At 41.0% G+C, this 18,917-nt stretch overlaps 1 protein-coding gene across 3 annotated transcripts; it reads left to right on the top strand.

The window, feature by feature from the left end:
• The first annotated feature begins 4,111 nt into the window (after positions 1-4,111).
• On the top strand, positions 4,112-7,688 carry cfl2 (cofilin 2). 3 transcript variants are annotated; one of them, XM_033027114.1, is made up of 4 exons: positions 4,112-4,386; positions 5,850-6,157; positions 6,280-6,356; positions 6,438-7,688. In XM_033027114.1, the coding sequence occupies exons 1-4, from the start codon at positions 4,384-4,386 to the stop codon at positions 6,563-6,565; spliced, it is 516 nt and encodes a 171-aa protein (XP_032883005.1). In that variant the 5' UTR covers positions 4,112-4,383; the 3' UTR covers positions 6,566-7,688. The 3 variants fall into 3 exon arrangements, with proteins under 3 accessions (XP_032883005.1, XP_032883006.1, XP_032883007.1); XM_033027115.1 differs by lacking the exon at positions 4,112-4,386 and adding an exon at positions 4,625-4,725; XM_033027116.1 differs by lacking the exon at positions 4,112-4,386 and adding an exon at positions 4,908-4,927.
• Positions 7,689-18,917: the final 11,229 nt, after the last annotated feature.

Here is an 18,917-nt window from a genome sequence, read left to right as displayed (position 1 = left end):
ATGGCCGAGAAAACAAAATCCATGCCCACTGCACCAACTCCTCAGCCACACATTCAGCTACCCTGTCTCTCTGTTCCAACCCTCACTAGCACGAGGTACTGGAAGCAAACCAGAAATAACTACCATCGAGGTCCTGTTTTTCAGCCTCCTACCTAATTCTCTTTACTCGTGTTGTAGAACCTCCTTCCTCTTCTTACCTATTTTGTTTGTGCCAACACGCACAACTACTTCCGGCTGCTTCCCTTCCCTCTTGAAGATGTACTGCAATCGGTCTGAGACATCTTGGACCCTGGCACCAGGGAGGCAACACACCATCCTTGAGTCTCGCCTGTTACCACAGAATCTCAAGTTCAAGTTCAAGTGAGTTTATTGTCATGTGTCCCTGTATAGGACAATGAAATTCTTGCTTTGCTTAAGCACACAGAAAATAGTAGGCATTTACTACAAAACAGATAAATGTGTCTATATACCATGATATAAATATATACACACATGAATAAATAAACTGGTAGTGCAAATAACAGAATCTCCTGTCTGCACGTCTGACTATGGAATCACCCACCACTATGGCTCTGCCCGACGTCGGTCTCTCCGGTTGAACCTCCAGCATTCTAGTCACAGACCTGTCTGCCGCTCAGACTGGAAGTGTCGTCTGCCCCAACAGCTCCCAAGAGAGTATCTGTTTTCAAGAGGTACATCCACTGAGGTCTCCTGCACGCGTTAATCCCCTTTCTTACTGTCTCTAACCATTGCTCCTCCTGTACTCTCGGAGTGATGACCTAACTGTAAGTCCTGTCCAGGAAGCTTTTGTTTTCTCGGATGGTCCACAGGTCATCCATGTGCTGCTCCATTTCCCTAACTTGTGTGTTCTTGTATCCTGTACCATGTTGAGCGGGGTATTGGTTTATTGTCGTCTCATGTAGCAAGATACAGTGGACAAGCTTTGTCGACTTTAGTTTAGAGATACACCGCGGAAACAGGCCCTTCGGCCCACTAAGTACGTGCCGAGCAGTAATCCCCGCACACAAGAACTCTCCTGCACACTAGGGACAAATTACAATCTTTGCCGAAGCCAATTAACCTATAAACTTGCACGTCTTTGGAGTGTGGAAGGCACCCAGTGAAAACCCACGCAATCACGGGGAGAACGTACAAACTCTGTAGTCAGGATCGAACCAAGGTTGTGCAGATTGCTAAAAGAACATGACAGTTGTATGAAAGTAGGTATTGCTGAAACCAGCATACCTCAGGCTTCTGTAACTCCTGCCTGATGGTAGCAGCGAAAAGAAGCACTTGGATGGTGAGCATTCTTGATGAAATGGCCAATATCTCCCATTTTATTTGACAGGAACCTGAATTTCTGCTGGCTATGTTGTTCCCTCTTTTACTGGGTTGTATTTCTTCATTGCCCTTCTACTTTTAGATCTATGCAAGCTCCAGGTTGAGAAAAGCCTTGATTTAGAAATTCTCATTTAGATCCCTCTACGACCTCTCTCTCTATTTTCTCTATCTCTATAACTGTTTATCTGTATTTCTCCACTTCTGGCATCTGATGCACTATCAATTTTGTTCAGAATTGTTAGCCATGTCTTCAATTTTCAAGTCCTAGATTTCCCTCACATTGTTCATTTAAGATCTTAAAACCTATTTCTTAGTTATTTGCCCTATGACCATTTAATTTATACTTACCTACTACTTAATAATTTGTTTAGGTACTTCTATCTTATAGGTGATATCTGAAAATGTGTGTTTATAGAGATGGTGGAGATGAATAAATTATGTTTACCAGGTTAAAATAATGTTATCTTAAATAAATTTACAATTTTGGAGGATGGCCTCTTAGGGAGAAGTAGCAGCAGCAGCTACAGCAGTTGCACCAAGTCTGACCCTGTTGAACAGCAGTTTAGGGATAAGTTTACGCAACTCTATTGTCAGGCATACATTCAGGCATTTCTGTGGTCGAGACTGGGTTGTTGTGTGTAGTGTTGCCTCACTGGTGCCAGGGGCAAGGATGTCTCGGAGTGGGCACTGGACATTTAGGGAAGGGAGGGTTAGCAGAAAGAGGTTCATATTGGTAACAATGACATAGATGGGAAGGGAGATGAGGTCAGACAAAGAGAATTTAGGAAGTTAGGAAGTTAGGTAGCAGGACCTCCAGAATTGCAATCTCAGGATTATTACCCATGCCATGTGGGGCTCTTTACTTGTTATGCTTTTCCAGTTTGAAAAACAATAATTAATTCTGACTTTTTTCCACGCGACAACCATTCTTTACTCCAATCTTAACACATTTTCCATTATAATGAGAGTGCTTATTTAATCCACTAGCCTTCTACTTGTTATCTTATCAAATGCTTTCTGAAAATCCACAAATACACTATATACTTAAAGGTCCTCTCAGGAGCGATGATCTAGTCCAGCTATTCCAACCAATCTCATTACACATGATAACAATAAAGCAATGCCAATTATACGTGATAAAATCTAAAATAACTGTTCCTGAGTAAGTTTATTAATGTGTTGCTCGAAGAAACAATCCCAGATGCATTCCACAAACTCTTCTTCCACAGTAGCCTCGTCAGATTGATTTGTCAATCAATATGCAGATTAAAATCACCTGTGATAATTGTAGACCCTTTCTTTTGCACCTTTGGTATTTCTCCTTTTATGCTTTTTATCCTATGAGGCAACATTTTGGGGCATCTCACCTGTGTTATCCTTTCCTCACTAGTTCTTATTTTCACCAAAACTAAATCCACATCACGGTTCACTGCATGTCACCAGAACACTGATACTTCACCTTTTTTTCCCTTTTTGCTTATTCTTCTGGAATAATGAGTCTACAGTCCTGGTCACCCTGCAACCTTGTTTTTGTAGTTATTAAATTAACCTATTTATTTCTATTTGTGCCATCAATCCATTTATGTTGTTGCAAATACTGTGTGCATTCTGATGGGGTTTTAAACGATGAATTTTTAGAGTTGTTACTTACTTTGCTTCCAATTCTGCTGCCCCCTGTTCAAATCACGTTCATTCACCCCTTCATTATCCTGTGCCACGTCTTGATCATTTCTTCTTGGTTTATTAAACTGCCTGTTAATTGAACTGTAATGAATTTAAAATATATCTATTGATTTCTTCCTTGTCATAGCTACCAATTACTTTCTCAAAACAAAACTTCAGGGGGTTTATTAACCATAAATCTACATTAGCAATCATAACAGTAATATGTGTAGTATTTAGAATAAATACACCATTAAGGACTACCATGGTAAATATACAAGAAGGTACACAAAATTGCTGGGGAAACTCAGCGGGTGCAGCAGCATCTATGGAGCGAAGGAAATAGGCGACGTTTCGGGCCGAAACCCTTCCTCAGACATATATAGTAAATATACATGTACGCATATTCAAAATCAATACCATTTAATGTTATATGAGATGACAAAAAGCTGGAGTAACTCGGCGGGTCAGACAGCATCTCTGCAGAAAAGGAATAGGTGACGTTTCGGGTCGAGGCCCATCTCTCAATGTTATGATTGGCAGGACATTTTAATGTTAAAATGAAACATTTATTCTTTGTGCCTATCATCCATGTGCCTATCATTAGTAATTACACTTATTACATATATGTATGTCCATTATACGCATCATAAAGCGGTTGTATTTTAAGGTTGTACACATACAGAATAAATGTGTAATCTGGAAATCAGGTGGGGCTAAATTTAATATTTCAGCATGCATAGTATTAAAATCCGGCTTCTGAACGTACTGACTCGTGAATAACATGTAGCTTTTTTTATTATAAGAAAATTTAACAGGTTGGTTTTGACCAAAAAAATGCGAATACAGCCAGCCATATGACGGTTTGCAGCACGCATGATTATTTAAAAAGCTGTGATTGTGCATTAGGGAGCAGGTCAGTTTGCAAATGTTTTTTTCGAAGGATAGCAAGATCGTTGTTGACCTAAATCCTTGGTGCATGAATCTTGCAAGGATTTTTTTTCAACGAAGTCGCAAGCAGTAAAAACGAGGAACTGCAGATGCTGGTTTACAACCAGGGTAGTTTGTGCGTTTATCATTAACCTGCTCCGCGCAAATACTCTGCTTTGTGTGACTGCGGCCGCTGCGCTCGGGTAGAGAGCAGGTGCCCTGCGGTCAGACCATGTGGTAACCGCGGCGGTGGCGACGGGGACGTGCCACCGCTGTTTCCTATCGGCGGCAACTCATCCTCACCACCGCAACCGCCTGTGAATGGTCCAGCCCAGCCGACAAGCCCTCCCCCCGCCCCCTCCGCGCTCTGCCTGCAGCTGAAGTAACGGTCCATCGTGCGCCGCCGCTTCCATCCCGTGCGTGGCTGCTCACCGTCGCCGCTCACTCGCTATGGTAAGGTAGCCCCAGCCCGGCCCGGCGCCCTCCACCCTCCACATCTACCCATCCCGGGTGGCCACCTTCACATTTCCACCGTACGTTCGCCGGGGTGGGTTGGTTGGAGGGATATCGTGCGGCGGGGTCGTGTGGATGGACCTTCTGGAGGTTGCCGACAAGTGCGACCACGGCTCTCAGCGGCCATTTTAACCTAATTTTAGTCGCCGCGGCGAGTGTAGTGTGTGGCTAGTGCCGGCCCGGCCCGGCCCGGCTGGGGATGGGAGAGGGAACGGCCGGCACTTTAACATCACCATTTCACTCCCTATTGTACCACCTGAAAACCTTGTTTTATCGAAGGTGGGTCAGTCGGCAGTCGCGGGTGGAAGAACTGGGCTGGGGATGTGAGGACGAGGGACGGACATGGCCGTAGGGGAGGGGGATATGGTTGGGAGGGGTCGGGAAGGATTTGTGTGTGGGGGGGGGGGGGGGGGGGGTGGACATGGTGGGGTGAAGGAACCGAAATGCCGGCGCCTTGGTTCGGACAGATTCAAGCCGCACGGTATGGAAGCGGCGGCGGAGTCCAATATGAGACCGGACTATGGTACCGGTTCCCGGTCTCTTTCCAGCAGTGGCTGCCGGTGAAATGACGCAGCTGTGAAAGTCGGGGCGAGCCCGGACCCCTGCGCCCCCACTGCCCCTGTGTATGGAGTCCAGTAAAATGCTGCCGGGTGTGAAGGTGGTGGCGAGCGGAGCCCGGGGCGGCGGGCGGGGTGGGGGGGGTTGGACCCCAGTCTCTCCTGTGAATCGACGTAGCACCCTCAGTTTTAATCCCCAGTTCCAGAATTGGAGGAATGTTTCCTATTTTAGTTTTCGTTTGGTAATCTGAAATCGTTTATTTTTCTAATTGTATAACAAAAAAGAAATCCGCTGGGATGAGGGTGGAATTGAAGCCGTGAAAGGTGCAAAGGCCGGGTTGGGCGAGGCGGGATTGAGCACAATGACCCGAGTCGCTCGATATAAAAATACACTGTCATTGTTTAAATCAGTGCGTCGCCCGGCCACCCTGGCTTTCTGTTTCTAGGATTGAATCGTGATAATCTGTATGAAGGGTATAGGGCATTTAAAAATAAAAGTGGATACATCCGAGGTTGGGTTCTTTTGTTACAACATTCAGCTCAGAGGCTCCCCCCGACTGTCGCATACCACAATTTGCTGAAATTTGTGTCAGAATCCACTGCATCATTGGAAGTGATGCTGCTTGTGGCATCGATGCTTTAATTTGCGCAAAATCAGTGAAAAAATGTTCTCTTTCAAGTTCACGTCAATATTAATTCTTAAAGGCAAATGTGTTTTTGAGAAATTCCTTTCTAAATTGTTTTTAAAGAATATAAACACAGGATTACTAATTTCTATGCTAATTTTGCTGTGGCTACAAAATATGCGGTACTTATTTTGTTTTTAACTTTTCTATTGCAATAAAGGCCTCTGGAGTAACAGTGCACGATGAAGTTATTAAAGTCTTCAATGACATGAAAGTAAGGAAATACTCATCGCCAGAAGAAGTCAAAAAAAGAAAGAAAGCAGTGCTATTCTGCCTGAGTGATGATAAAAAGCAGATAATTGTAGAGGATGCCAGAGAAATTTTGGTGGGCGAAATTGGAGAATCTGTGCAGGACCCCTACGCGTCCTTTGTTAAGTTACTACCTTTGACCGACTGCCGTTATGCTTTGTATGACGCTACATATGAGACAAAAGAATCCAAGAAAGAAGATTTGGTATTTATATTCTGGTATGTGTTAAAGATGAGGTCTGTAGATGTTGCAAAACATGAATATCAAAATGATTTATTCTATCAGTTATTGAAACAATATTGGTGCATTGGGCATTAACATTCAGCCTTTATTCATTTAGGGCTCCAGAAGTGGCATCCCTTAAAAGCAAGATGATATACGCTAGCTCAAAGGATGCTATTAAAAAGAAATTTACAGGTTATACATTTTATTTACTTTGAAAACCTTTAAATTGATGTGGTTTAACAACAGATTAACTACATTGTTTTTATTTTTCAGGTATTAAACATGAATGGCAAGTTAATGGATTAGAAGAAATTCAGGACCGTACTACACTCGCAGAAAAACTGGGAGGCAATGTGGTGGTGGTTTCTCTTGAAGGAATATCTTTACAAAATGACAATTGAGTGCCATCTTGACCCATGGAGCTTCCACTTCTGCAGCTCTATTATAATTTGATCAGAGTTGGAATAGTTTAGTGTTTTTTTTCCACCAAAAGGAGATCTCATTAATTTAAAGCAACCAATCTGCGGCTGCACTTAGACTGTATGATCCCTGTAGTTTTATGTAGAATCTCAAGGAATGCTTTCACATCATTCATTCTAGCCAAAATAATTGTCGTTGCATGCATTCCTTGTACAATGAATGAGAACGTTTTTGTGAGTAGTTTAGAACACTAATTATAAACTTTTGAAAACCTCGAGTATTGTCCACTGGTCAGGTGGTAGCCATCAATTCACCACTGTAATTGTTAAAATTGCACTTGATCATAGTTCCATGAGGCTCTTGTGCATTCATAACCCACTCCTGCCTTGATATTACTTTGTCATGGCAGCATGTGTTCTACACTTTGCATCAAAAGCACTTTTTGTAACGTTTTTGTTTTTAAAAAAAAAGGAATGCCAACCAAGTTTCTGTAGTTGCATCATCAGTGAATTGTAACTCTTGTATTTTCATTCCTGTTGTGCAGACCTTAAGGAAAGAGTTGTTTATGTTGCCTTTTGTTTCCAGTGGAATGTACGCTACTGAAAAAGAATGCGAGTCAATGTTTACCGTGTTAATCTTTTTAAACATTGAAACAGACGTGCAAAATTAGTCATGATGGCAGTTACTGTATACTGGAGCCTTAAATGGAACGCTGTTTTTGAGATCAGAAATTTGGCCACGCTTACAATAAAATTTGTGGTTTATGGCCGATTGATGCATTGTTTTTATTTTCAGTGATAAAAGGTGCCAATGGGAAATTGCAACCACATTCTATCTGATCCTCCTTTATAGATATCGGTGATGTTTTAAGTCTTATTTCGTGCTTTACTAATTCCATAATTTTCAAAACTAGAAATAATTTTCCAATTGTATTAAATTGGTATTTTCAAAATATCATATTGAAGTTCTATATGATATTGATTGCTTTCTGGCAAGCTTTAAATTCCTTAACTAATCAGCCAGTTGATAGCAAGAACCGATTCCAGAGAACTGCTGCCTTTAAGATGTTAGCATTTCAATAAAATATTGTCTGGTTGAAATCAATATATAATGAATTATTTCCTTAAATGTATTGAGTATCCAGGCCAGATAAACATGGTCATTTAAGTCCCTGGAAAATTTTGTACAGGTTTCAAGACATTTACATTTTTTAATCCAATTTCGAACATTTAAATGGGATGGGAAAATTCTAAAAACATTCTGGAATTCTAAGAGGACTTGCAAAAACGGCCTAATTTTTAAAAATAAAACTGGAATATGCAGAATCCCTTTTATGTGTTAACTTTGAGAAGACTTCTGGTTACACTTGGATGTCGGCTGTTAGTTACTGGAATTGGCTCATTGCCAACAGTTGCTCTGGTAGAGAATTTGATCTGCATACTGTGAGCAATGCTTTGCTAGTCAGAGCTATTTATGGGAAACGCATGCTTTTGTGTCTTGTCATCCTTGTCCACAAATGGCAAAACTGGACATAGTTCCAGTGCTGGATAAAAGTGAACTCCTGCCAGTCAGCCAATCATAGCGACCAATATTATATGTTCAAAGAATGCTTTTTGCAAATGATAGGGGGGAAAAACAACAGTAAACATCTGAAGAAGTTGTATGATCTTCGTGTAACTTTGCCCAGAACATTTTACTGTTAAATCCTATTTTCTTAAGTAAACAGATTTCTTTGGAACAGCATGCAATTTGTACATTGGAAGCTAATTTTTATTATACAATTAAGTTGAAAGATTAACTTTGACATTTTTAACTTTTTGCAATATAGTGGCTGAAGATGCTGGGAATCATTCAGTCAAAATGGTGTAAAGATGACTTGCATATAGTCAACATGTAGTATAAATAATTTGGTATTTTATCTCAACCACATTGGAAAAGCAGCTGGTAGACACAAAATGCTGGAGTAACTCAGCGGGACATGCAGCATCTCTGGAGAGAAGGAATGGGTGATGTTTCGGGTCGAGACCCTTCTTCAGACTGATTCCAGGATGGTTGAGTCCAAGTGCTGTCCCAAGTGGTTGCTGTTGGTTGTTCAGAATAATCTTTATTTTAATTAGGTATTTATAAGTGCAGTAATATCCTAAATTATTCATCGCAGTTTTATTTGAAGATTTAATCAAAGTAATTTAAAAAATAGGCCAAACAGTACTTCGAGTCTGTTCCACTTCAGTTAGAACACAGTTGATCTGTATCTTAACTCCATTCATGGACTTTGTTCCATAACCTTTAATATGTAGTGCCCTGAACAAACATTTAAATTTTCAATTGCAATGTTAATTGAAAGTGCCTCTTGGATGTGAAGTGCTTTTTTGAAATTATCTTGGAGTAGCCTAACTTGATTTCTAAGGTTTATGGTCCTATTCTGGAACAATACCCCTCTCCTATCTTTGCCAATTCTTTTAATCATTGCTATTCAAATTTCCTTTTGTTTGAAATGTTTCAATGGTAAACTTTATGGCCAGCAATTTGGTTGAAACTAGAACTCTTACCATCAGCCTATGATCTGCACTGTTGGCCAAGAGTTGGAGGTAAAACAGCAATAAGTACAAATTTACTGCTAAATATATTTTACAACAAATAGTCCTGACACTAATCTGCAGCAAACAGCCTTCTAGAGGGAAATAGCAGCAGCTTTTGGAAATTTTAGTCTCCAGCTAAATACAAAATACATTGTGCAAATATGAGAATGATGATCTCCACTTGTGGCCAGAGTAATTGTGAAGAACTATTTTGCAAAATGTTTACATTAAATTCAGACACTTTATTAATAAATAAAAGTGCACACTAGCTTAAAACATTTAGTGCTCCTATAATTGTAATATTTCAAAAATCAAGATAATGAGAGCAGTGATACTGTCATTTGCTTTAAGCTACGAGATAAAATGGTAGTTTGCTTCAACTTCAATGTATTTATCTGAAATGTACTTGATTTGGAATATTAAGCCAAACCATAGGAATTGCTTTATGAGTACAAAGTTGTGTGTGTCTGGTTAGATTTTAACACCTTTTGACATGAAAATTACTGAAGACGTTTCGGGACTAAATGCAGCATAATGAATCGAAAGTATGTTTTGGGTAGGAAGCAAAGGTGGGTGCATTTCTACTTCAGAATTGATTGTTAAAAGGACAATGAGCAGTTTTATTTCCACATGTTAATGAATTAAATTATTTATTTTTAATTACCAACCCAATAATTAGTCCTTTTATTATAAAACATTTTTTAATAATGACTTGGTTATTATCTTGGTATTCCATTTATTGAAAGGTGGAGATACAAGGATGTAGTTGATTATTCATTTATAATCATGCCACTCGGATTTAAAATAATTTAAATAGTGTTCCTGGACAATGCCACTTCCATTCTGCAGAGAGTAGTTGCTGTTTAGTATTCTGCAGTCAGATGATTTCAAATAACAAATAATGTAAGTAGAATCTTGCAAGGAGAATTTTTTTGTACTTCTATTAGAAAACTGAAGTCAGAAATTTGATGCAGTGTGTCTGTTTAGTTCTCTGGGCACAGCCACAAATGAATGGAATGGAATACTTTATTAGTCTCATGATTGGGCACAGTGAAATTATTTGCTTGTATACCCAATGTATACAAATAGCGGCCACCTAAGGCATTGACAAAGTAGTTTGGGGGAAAAAGCAGGTGTCAAGACTGAACACCAGCAGGTGTACACATCGAAAGAATGTGTCTCTTATTAATGAATTTTAGTCACTCCAGTCACAATCACCAATAATAATTTCTGTATTCCTGATAGTGTAGTAATATAGCATGGAATCAGGCACTTCAGTCCAACTTGTCCATGTGCATCAACATGCCCCACCTAAGCTGGTCCGATTTGCTCCTGCCTGCACCATATCCCGCTAAACCTATCCGTCCATGTACTTGTCAGAAGAATGGTCCTGACATGAAACGTTACCTATCCATGTCTTCCAGGGATGCTGCCTGGCCCACTGAGTTACTCCAGCACTTGTCTACGTATACCTGCCCAAATTCTTTTAAATGGTGTTATTGAACCTGCTTCAACTTCTCCAGGCAGCTTGTTCCACCACCATCGGTTTTTTAAAAAGTTGACCCTCAAATTCCTATCAAATCTTTCCCCCCTCACCTTAAACCTCTGCCCTCTAGTTCTTAATTCTGTCATGGGAAAAGACTGCATTCAGTCTATCAATTCCCCTTTAACCTCTATAAAATCACTTCTTAGCCTCTTGCGCTCCAAGGAATAGCATTCTTGCTTGTCCAACCTCTCCCTCAGACCCTTGAATTCTGACAACATTCTTGTAAATCTTCTCTACACTTTTTCCAACTTAATGGCATCTTTCATATAACCATATAACAATTACAGCACGGAAACAGGCCATCTCGGCCCTACAAGTCCGTGCCGAACAATTTTTTTCCCTTAGTCTCACCTGCCTGCACTCATACCATAACCCTCCATTCCCTTCTCATCCATATGCCTATCCAATTTATTCTTAAATGATACCAACGAACCTGCCGCCACCACTTCCACTGGAAGCTCATTCCACACCGCTACCACTCTCTGAGTAAAGAAGTTCCCCCTCATGTTACCCCTAAACTTCTGTCCCTTAATTCTGAAGTCATGTCCTCTTGTTTGAATCTTCCCTATTCTCAAAGGGAAAAGCTTGATCACATCAACTCTGTCTATCCCTCTCATCATTTTAAAGACCTCTATCAAGTCCCCCCTTAACCTTTTGCGCTCCAGAGAATAAAGACCTAACTTATTCAACCTATCTCTGTAACTTAGTTGTTGAAACCCAGGCAACATTCTAGTAAATATCCTCTGTACTCTCTATTTTGTTGACATCCTTCCTATAATTGGGCGACCAAAATTGTACACCATACTCCAGATTTGGTCTCACCAATGCCTTGTACAATTTTAACATTACATCCCAGCTTCTATACTAAAGCAAGGTGAACAAAACTGAACACAATACTCCCAAGTATGACCTCACCAATGACTTGGCCAACTAACATACAGTGCCCTCCATAATGTTTTGAACAAAGATCCATAATTTATTTATTTGCCTCTGTACTCCACAATTTGAGATTTGTAATAGAAAAAAAATCACATGTGGTTAAAGTGCACACTGTCAGATTTTATTAAAGGCAATTTTTATACATTTTGGTTTCGCTGTGTAAAAATTACAGCAGTGTTTATACATAGTCCCCCCCAATTTCAGGGCACCATAATGTTTGGGACATCGCAATGCCATGTAAATGAAAGAAGTCATTTTTAGTATTTTGTTATATATCCTTTGCATGCAATGACTGAAGTTTGTGATTCATGGACATCACCAGTTGCTGGGTATCTTCTCTGGTGATGCTGTGCCAAGCCTGTATTGCAGCCATCTTTAGCTTATGCTTGTTTTGGGGCTAGATCCCTTCAGTTTTCTCCTCAGCATATAAAAGACATGCACAATTGGGTAAGATCAGGTAATTGACTTTGCCACTCAAGAATTGACCATTTTTTAGCTTTGAAAAACTCATTTGTTGCTTTAGCAGCATGTTTGGGATCATTGTCTTGCTGTAGGATGAACTGCCGGCCAATGAGTTTTGAGACATTTGTTTGAACTTGAGCAGATAAGATGTGTCTATACATTTCAGAATTAATTATGCTACTACCATCAGCAGCTGTATTATCAATGACGATAAATGACCCAGTAACTTCAGCAGCCATACATGCCCAGGCCATAACACCCCCACCACCGTGTTTCACAGATGAGGTGGCATGCTTTGGATCTTGGGTAGTTCCTTTCCTCCATACTTTGCTCTTGCCATCTCTCTGATATGTTAATCTTCATCTCATTTGTCCACAAGACCTTTTTCCAGAACCACGGTTGCTCTTTTAAGTACTTGGAAACTGTAACCATGCCATCCTATGTTTGCAGCTAACCAGTGGTTTGCATTTTGCAATGTAGCCTCTGTATTTCTGTTCATGAAGTTTTCTGCGGACAATGGTCATTGACAAATTCACACCTGACTCCTGAATGTTTCTGATCGGACTGGTGTTTGAGGGTTTTTCTTTATTATAGTGAATTCTTCTGTTAATTAACTGTGGAGGTCTTCTATGGCATGCCATTCCCTTTGCAATTAGTAAGCTCACCGGTGCCCTCTTCTTAATGATGTTCCAAACAATTGATTTTGGTAAGCCTAAGGTTTGGCTGATGTCTCTAACAGTTTATTCATGTTTCTCAGTCTCATAATGGCTTGGTTGACTTTCATTGACACAACTTTGGTCCTCGTTGATAAACAGCAATAAAGTTTCCAAAGGTGATGGGAAGACTCCGTGCTGAGAGCTCTCTTATACCTGCATTAAGGAGGCAATTAAACACACCTGAGCAATTAAACACCTGTGAAACCATGTGTCCCAAACATGGTGTCCTGAAATGGGGGAAATATGTATAAACACTGCTGTTATTTCTACATCCAAGAAATGCCGCCAAATTCTTTTAAATTCTTTTAAAATACCTATTTATTTTTTACTAATAAGTGTACATATGTGTTAATGGTTGTCGTGTTTGTATTTTTTTTAACCGGAGGAGATGTAATGGAATTTCGTTGCACAGTATTGTGCAATGACAATAAAACGTATTCATACATGGTGAAACCAAAATGTAGAAAAATGGCCTTTATTAAAATCTGACAATGTGCACTTTAACCCCATGTGATTTTTTAAATTACAAATCTCAAATTGTGGTGTGCAGAGGCAAATAAATAAATGATGGGTCTTAGTCCCAAACATTATGGAAGACACTAGATGAGGATAGATACAACTGGACTAACACAGTGGGTCAGACAGCATCTCTGGAGAAAAGGAATGGGTGATGTTTTGGATCAAGACCCTTCCTCATAGATGGTGAACAGCTATGAGGATTGGTATATTTTAATTGTGGAGATGACCATTTTTAATTGTCCTTGTAATTTTAAGTATTTCCTTATTGGAGCATTTTGGTGTTGAAATTTGTGACCATTCACTAAATTGTACTGCAAAATCTACTTTTTTACATATTAAGATTTGATAAAGGAAATGGAGGTAATTAAACTATTATAGTCTTGTTTTTTGGAAATGGATTTTGGTTATTGTTTGATCTCAATCTGGGTGTGATAAAACAGGATTATTGTCATTTAAAATTAAAACAACATAAGTGATATTCCAATCCTGTAGTAATTTCTTGACTGGTAATTAATCCTGACTATTTCAGTTCACATACAGTCTTTTATCACTTTAATGATTTAAAAATCTGACTACCAGTATGAATTTCTGCTACCTAGGCAATGAAAATGTAAACAGTCCCCAAGGACACAAAGTGATGGAGTAACTAAGTGAGTCAGTTAGCATCCCCAGAGAACATGGATATGTGATGCTTTGGGTCGGGACTCTTCTTCAGATCATTCATAATCCTTAATGTATGGCAATCCAATACTACTGTCTGAGATGGCAATGTGAGAAGACAATCTAATGAGTTTTAAGTGTAAGCCACTTGCACTGTTCTATTCATCAGGTGCATCTCAACACCATTTTGCCATCTGCTCCGTTACCTTTTCTTAAGAAATTTCAGTTATTTGGGCATTTTCATTCTGGAGGGAAATATGTTAAAGTTTCTTATACTTGTGCAAAATAAACCAGGTTCAATTTTGGCTTATCTGTAATCTATTTTTAAGATTATACTAGACCAAGTGCAGACCAGTTGGGTCTGCCCTCCCAACGCAATATTCCACCATTTCCCCCAACGCAACCTGTTCTCCCCACCCAATATTGCACCACTCGCGCATAGCCCCCAACTGGCATGCGCATCTTATTTCTCCTCATCCCCCAGCACTCCCTCCTCTTCAATCTCTAGAGAGGGAGAGGTGGTAGAGAGCAAAGATCTTATAGCGGGGCTCTGCTATAAGATCTTTGGTAGAGATGGATGGGGGGGGGGGGGGGGGGGGTGTAGAGAGGGTGGAGGGGGTAGAGAGGGAGGTGGAGGGGGTAGAGAGGGAGTTGGAGGGGGTAGGGAGGGAGGTGGAGGGGGTAGAGAGGGAGGTGGAGGGGGTAGAGAGGGAGGTGGAGGGGGTAGAGAGGGAGGTGGAGAGGATAGAGAGTAAAGAGGGAGGGGGAGGGAGGGTGGGGAGGGACAGGGTGCGAGAGGGAGGGGGGTAGAGAGGGTGGGAGTGAGGGTAGATAGCAAAGATCTTGGTAGATAGGGGGTAGTGAGGGAGTGGGCGAGAGAGGGAATGTAGACGTAGGTATGTTACAAAACCTACCTTCAGCGGGGCTGCAGATCTGTCCCAGCCCGTGTGTGTGTTTTGGCGCCGTTGCGAGGGGGGCAGGTTTAAAACGCGATTTTCCCTAGGTTATTCAAATCGAGGTTGTTCAGCCTACTTAGTTGCTGATGAAAAATCGCTGCGAGGTTCGTTCGCTGCGGCTACTTTTAAACTTAATTGGTTAATTTAATTGTTATAGTAGGTTAAAAATTATCCTCTAAACCCGCGACCGCCGACAACGGGACGGATCTCATACAGGGGTCATACAGTAGGTTGTTTATTTTTAAGATCCCTTTACACAAAGTTTTATGTTGCGAGTAGCTAATTTGGGGCCCCATTAAATCCCGCAGTATTTTTCTGGGCATATGGGGTACAAATCCACCGCAATGGGAACGTTCCAAACCAGCGCGTTCCACAGAGTTCCACAGGATCCCACTCGAAAGCTGATTAAATGATGGCCATTAAATTACAGCAATTGAACACTAAATCCCTTCCATTTGGCCTATAAATTAATGTAAATGAGATTTAAAAATCATGTTTTATTGTGAATTCTTTGTGAATGTTATTTGGACACTTAGGCTATTTAAAATGTTAATCTTTTCTTAAGAAATGGATAGATGTTTAGATCTAGTAATTGAAGTTTGGAATTAGCTACAATTGGGTATCTAACTAATTATATGCTTTAATTTCAGGTCATCCAAGTAAAATTGTTTCATATTTGTTTCAGAATGCTTCAATCTATAATAACTGAAAACTTCTTTCAGATCTCTTAATTTTTAAGACAGTTATGGCCATTTCACTGTCCTCGATCACAGCTTTTGTGTTGCCAATGGAAAATCAATTGGGAACAAGATGCTAATTTCCGAGTATGAAAATGGCCATAACTGTTTTAATACTGAAGATATGAAAGTGAATTAGGTGTCAAATTAAACTTATTTTTGTGCTTTATCTGATGGGATAAATTGCAGACTTGATTTTTAAAATCTCAAAATTTTGTAACATTGCTAGTAGACGTGGAAACTACTAAAATCTCAAAATTTTGTAACATTGCTAGTAGACATGGAAACTACTAAAATCTCAAAATTTTGTAACATTGCTAGTAGACGTGGAAACTACCCTCCTCCCTCAATCCTCCTCCCTCACCCCCCCCCCACTCTCCCTCCTTATCTCCCCATGATCTTTCCCCACTCCTCCCCAATCCCTCCTTCACCTCTCTTTCCCTCTCCTTTCCCCTACCGCCGCCTCTCTTTCCCTCTCCTTTCCCCTACCGCCGTCGCGGCCCCATCGTCACGAGGCCTCACCGCTGCGGTCTCGATGTCTCCTTCACCGCTGCGGTCGCAATGCCTCCTTGATGGCTGCAAATAAAAAACCCCAGCCGGGGCGTCACAGGCAGAAGCAAAGATTATAGAGGAGCAAGATAGATCACTCCTCGAAAAACGCGTAGTATGACGTGTGTGATTGTCGACGCCATTTTTTGAGGCATTTTATTGGGCTTCCCCCACACCATAATCTTTGCCCCATACTATCATGGCGTCCTCATCTAAATTTCATCTCACTGCTCTGCTATCAATTGTTCTAATCGTAAATCTAAACGACCCGACCTGTCATTCTTTAGGTTCCCCAATAAAAAAGAAAGGTGAGAAAATATTATTATTATTTTCAGTCGATATTCTGTCGTGAAAATGTTATTTTCTGTCCTCCCATCAACGGCCATTGGGAAACTAGGTTTGTCGGTACATTAGAAAGTTATTAGACTTATTTTTAATAGATCTTTACTTACCATAATAATAAAGACATTTTTAACACTTCTGTACGTTTTTGGTTTTGTTCTTGTAAGGGATTGGTCTCCAAAATATGGCCCGCGGGACACATTAGGCCCAGTGACCACGAGGTTTTTCGAGCTCAGATTCAAGTCCGAGAAGGCGACGGCTGTTACCCGTTATGTCCCTCGAATTGTCGAGACATCACAAGCAAAGATCACAAGCCCACCGTGAAGAAGTGTGCAATCAAAGATTATACAACTCTGCTCTATCATCTTTGGGTGCAATGGTGGGCCGGGGGGTTCGGCGGCAGCGGCCGCAATCATAGATACGAGAGGAGCTCTGCTCTATAATCTTTGGTCGGTATGGGACGGCTGCACCTTATAATGTGCTATCGTTCCACTCCCTCTCCCCCTTCTCCCTCTCCCCCCTTCTCCCTCTCCCCCCTTCTCCCTCTCCCCCCTTCACCCTCTCCCCCTTCTCCCTCTCCCCCTTCTCCCTCTCCCCCCTTCTCCCTCTCTTCTCTCGATCTCTCTCTCCCCTCTCTTCTCTCGATCTCTCTCTCTCCCTCTCTTCTCTCGAGCTCTCTCTCTCCCTCTCTCCCTCTCTTCTCTCGATCTCTCTCTCTCTCTCCCTCTCTTCTCTCGATCTCCCTCCCTTCCCTCTCTCCCTCCCTTACCTCTTCGTGAGAGTTGGCAGCTCTGCTATGCCTTGGGTCCAAAAGAGGATAGAAAGAAAATACTTAATGGTCTTTGTAAGAAGATTTTAATAAGCTCTTCTACATTTAAGGTAAATTGACATATTAGAGGCAAAAAACATCTTCAATATACAGGTCTCTCCACACAACTGAAAACAATTGCATTTAAGTGATATATCATCCATTGTTCAGGCATGTAGTTATGATCATTTTTTTTCTTATTAGTTAATCCTAAATGATATCTCCTGTAATTTCAGATGTCAACAGTGGGTCCAGAATACTCGTCGACAAGATCTCCTGCACCAAACTGCAGAGTATTTGTCAAATAACTGCCGTCTTATGTACATTGTGTGAAATTGTGATTTGTTAACTGCACAAAACTAATGCAAATGGCGATATATTTATTATTGTATCTACGTTGGACATTTTGCTCTTTGGTGTCAGAACGCGGGGTGGGAGATTGCAACCTTCACGTGGTCCGCCCTGTTTCGACAAATGCAATCAACCCGGTGTGCACAGTCAAATAAGATCAAATAGAACAAGTTGTCCTCCAACTTTAGGCTGTGCACACCATACGCAAGAAGAAGAAGAAGTGTCAGAACGCAGTCTGAAGAAGGCTTCCGACCTGCAACGTCACCTATTCCTTTTCTCCAGAGATGCTGCCTGACCCACTGAGTTACTCCAGCATTTTGTGTCTATCTCTGTTTAGATTGGACTCGTGGGTGGAGATTGCGGCTGGTCTGGTGATCTAGAACGAGGGCCAAAGTCTCAGAATATGGGTAATGATATTTAGTAATGAGACAAGGAGCAGTTTCTTCACTCAAGGGCTGGGAATCTTGGAATTCTTGATCGCGTGAGATGGTGGAAGTCGAGTCCTTGAAAGGAGAGATTTTTTTTTTCAAATACGAAAAGGATGAAGGATAATGGATAGAATGTGGGAATAAGGTGTTGAGGTACAGGATCAACAATAATCTTACTGATGGTGGTGTGAACTTAGATGGCTTATCCTTGCTTCTATTTCTTACAGAGATACAGCGCGGAAACAGGCCCTTTGGCCCACCGCGTCCGCTTTGACCAGCGATCCCCGCACACTAACACCATCCTACACACACTAGGGACAATTTACACTTATACCAAGCCTACAAACCTGTATGTCTTTGGAGTGTGGGAGGAAACCGAAGATCTCGGAGAACACCCATTCAGTCACGGAGAGAACCTACGAACTCCGTACAGACAGCACCCACTGTAAGGCAGCAACTTTACCGCTGCACCACCATGCTGCCCTTAATCCACTAGGGCACTAGGTTACAATAAACTTCCTACATATTCCAGGAATGCATCTCATAAAAATGGGAGAGGTTTAAATGCATTGTAAAATCTGCTCTCAGTTTCCTAGATCGGTATTGCTCTAATGGCCTCTTTGTATCATTTTCTTTGATTTAAACCATCCATTGTTCTGCATTTAGATTTTATTTTTTCCCCTGTGGATCACAAGGCACTGTTTGTTTCAGGAGTGACTCTAATCTCCAGCGTAATTTGAC

This window comes from Amblyraja radiata, chromosome 9, assembly GCF_010909765.2.
Source record: "Amblyraja radiata isolate CabotCenter1 chromosome 9, sAmbRad1.1.pri, whole genome shotgun sequence".
NCBI lineage: Eukaryota > Metazoa > Chordata > Chondrichthyes > Rajiformes > Rajidae > Amblyraja > Amblyraja radiata.
The sequence above is the reverse complement of the archived record's forward strand: the minus strand, read 5'-3'. Positions and strand labels throughout refer to the sequence as shown.

What these genes read in the sequence shown, in the direction of transcription:
- cfl2 (XM_033027114.1), top strand. An exon ending in GATTTGGTATTTATATTCTG is followed by an intron (nt 6,158 to 6,279) that starts GTATGTGTTAAA and finishes TTATTCATTTAG; the next exon opens with GGCTCCAGAAGTGGCATCCC. An exon ending in TATTAAAAAGAAATTTACAG is followed by an intron (nt 6,357 to 6,437) that starts GTTATACATTTT and finishes TTTATTTTTCAG; the next exon opens with GTATTAAACATGAATGGCAA.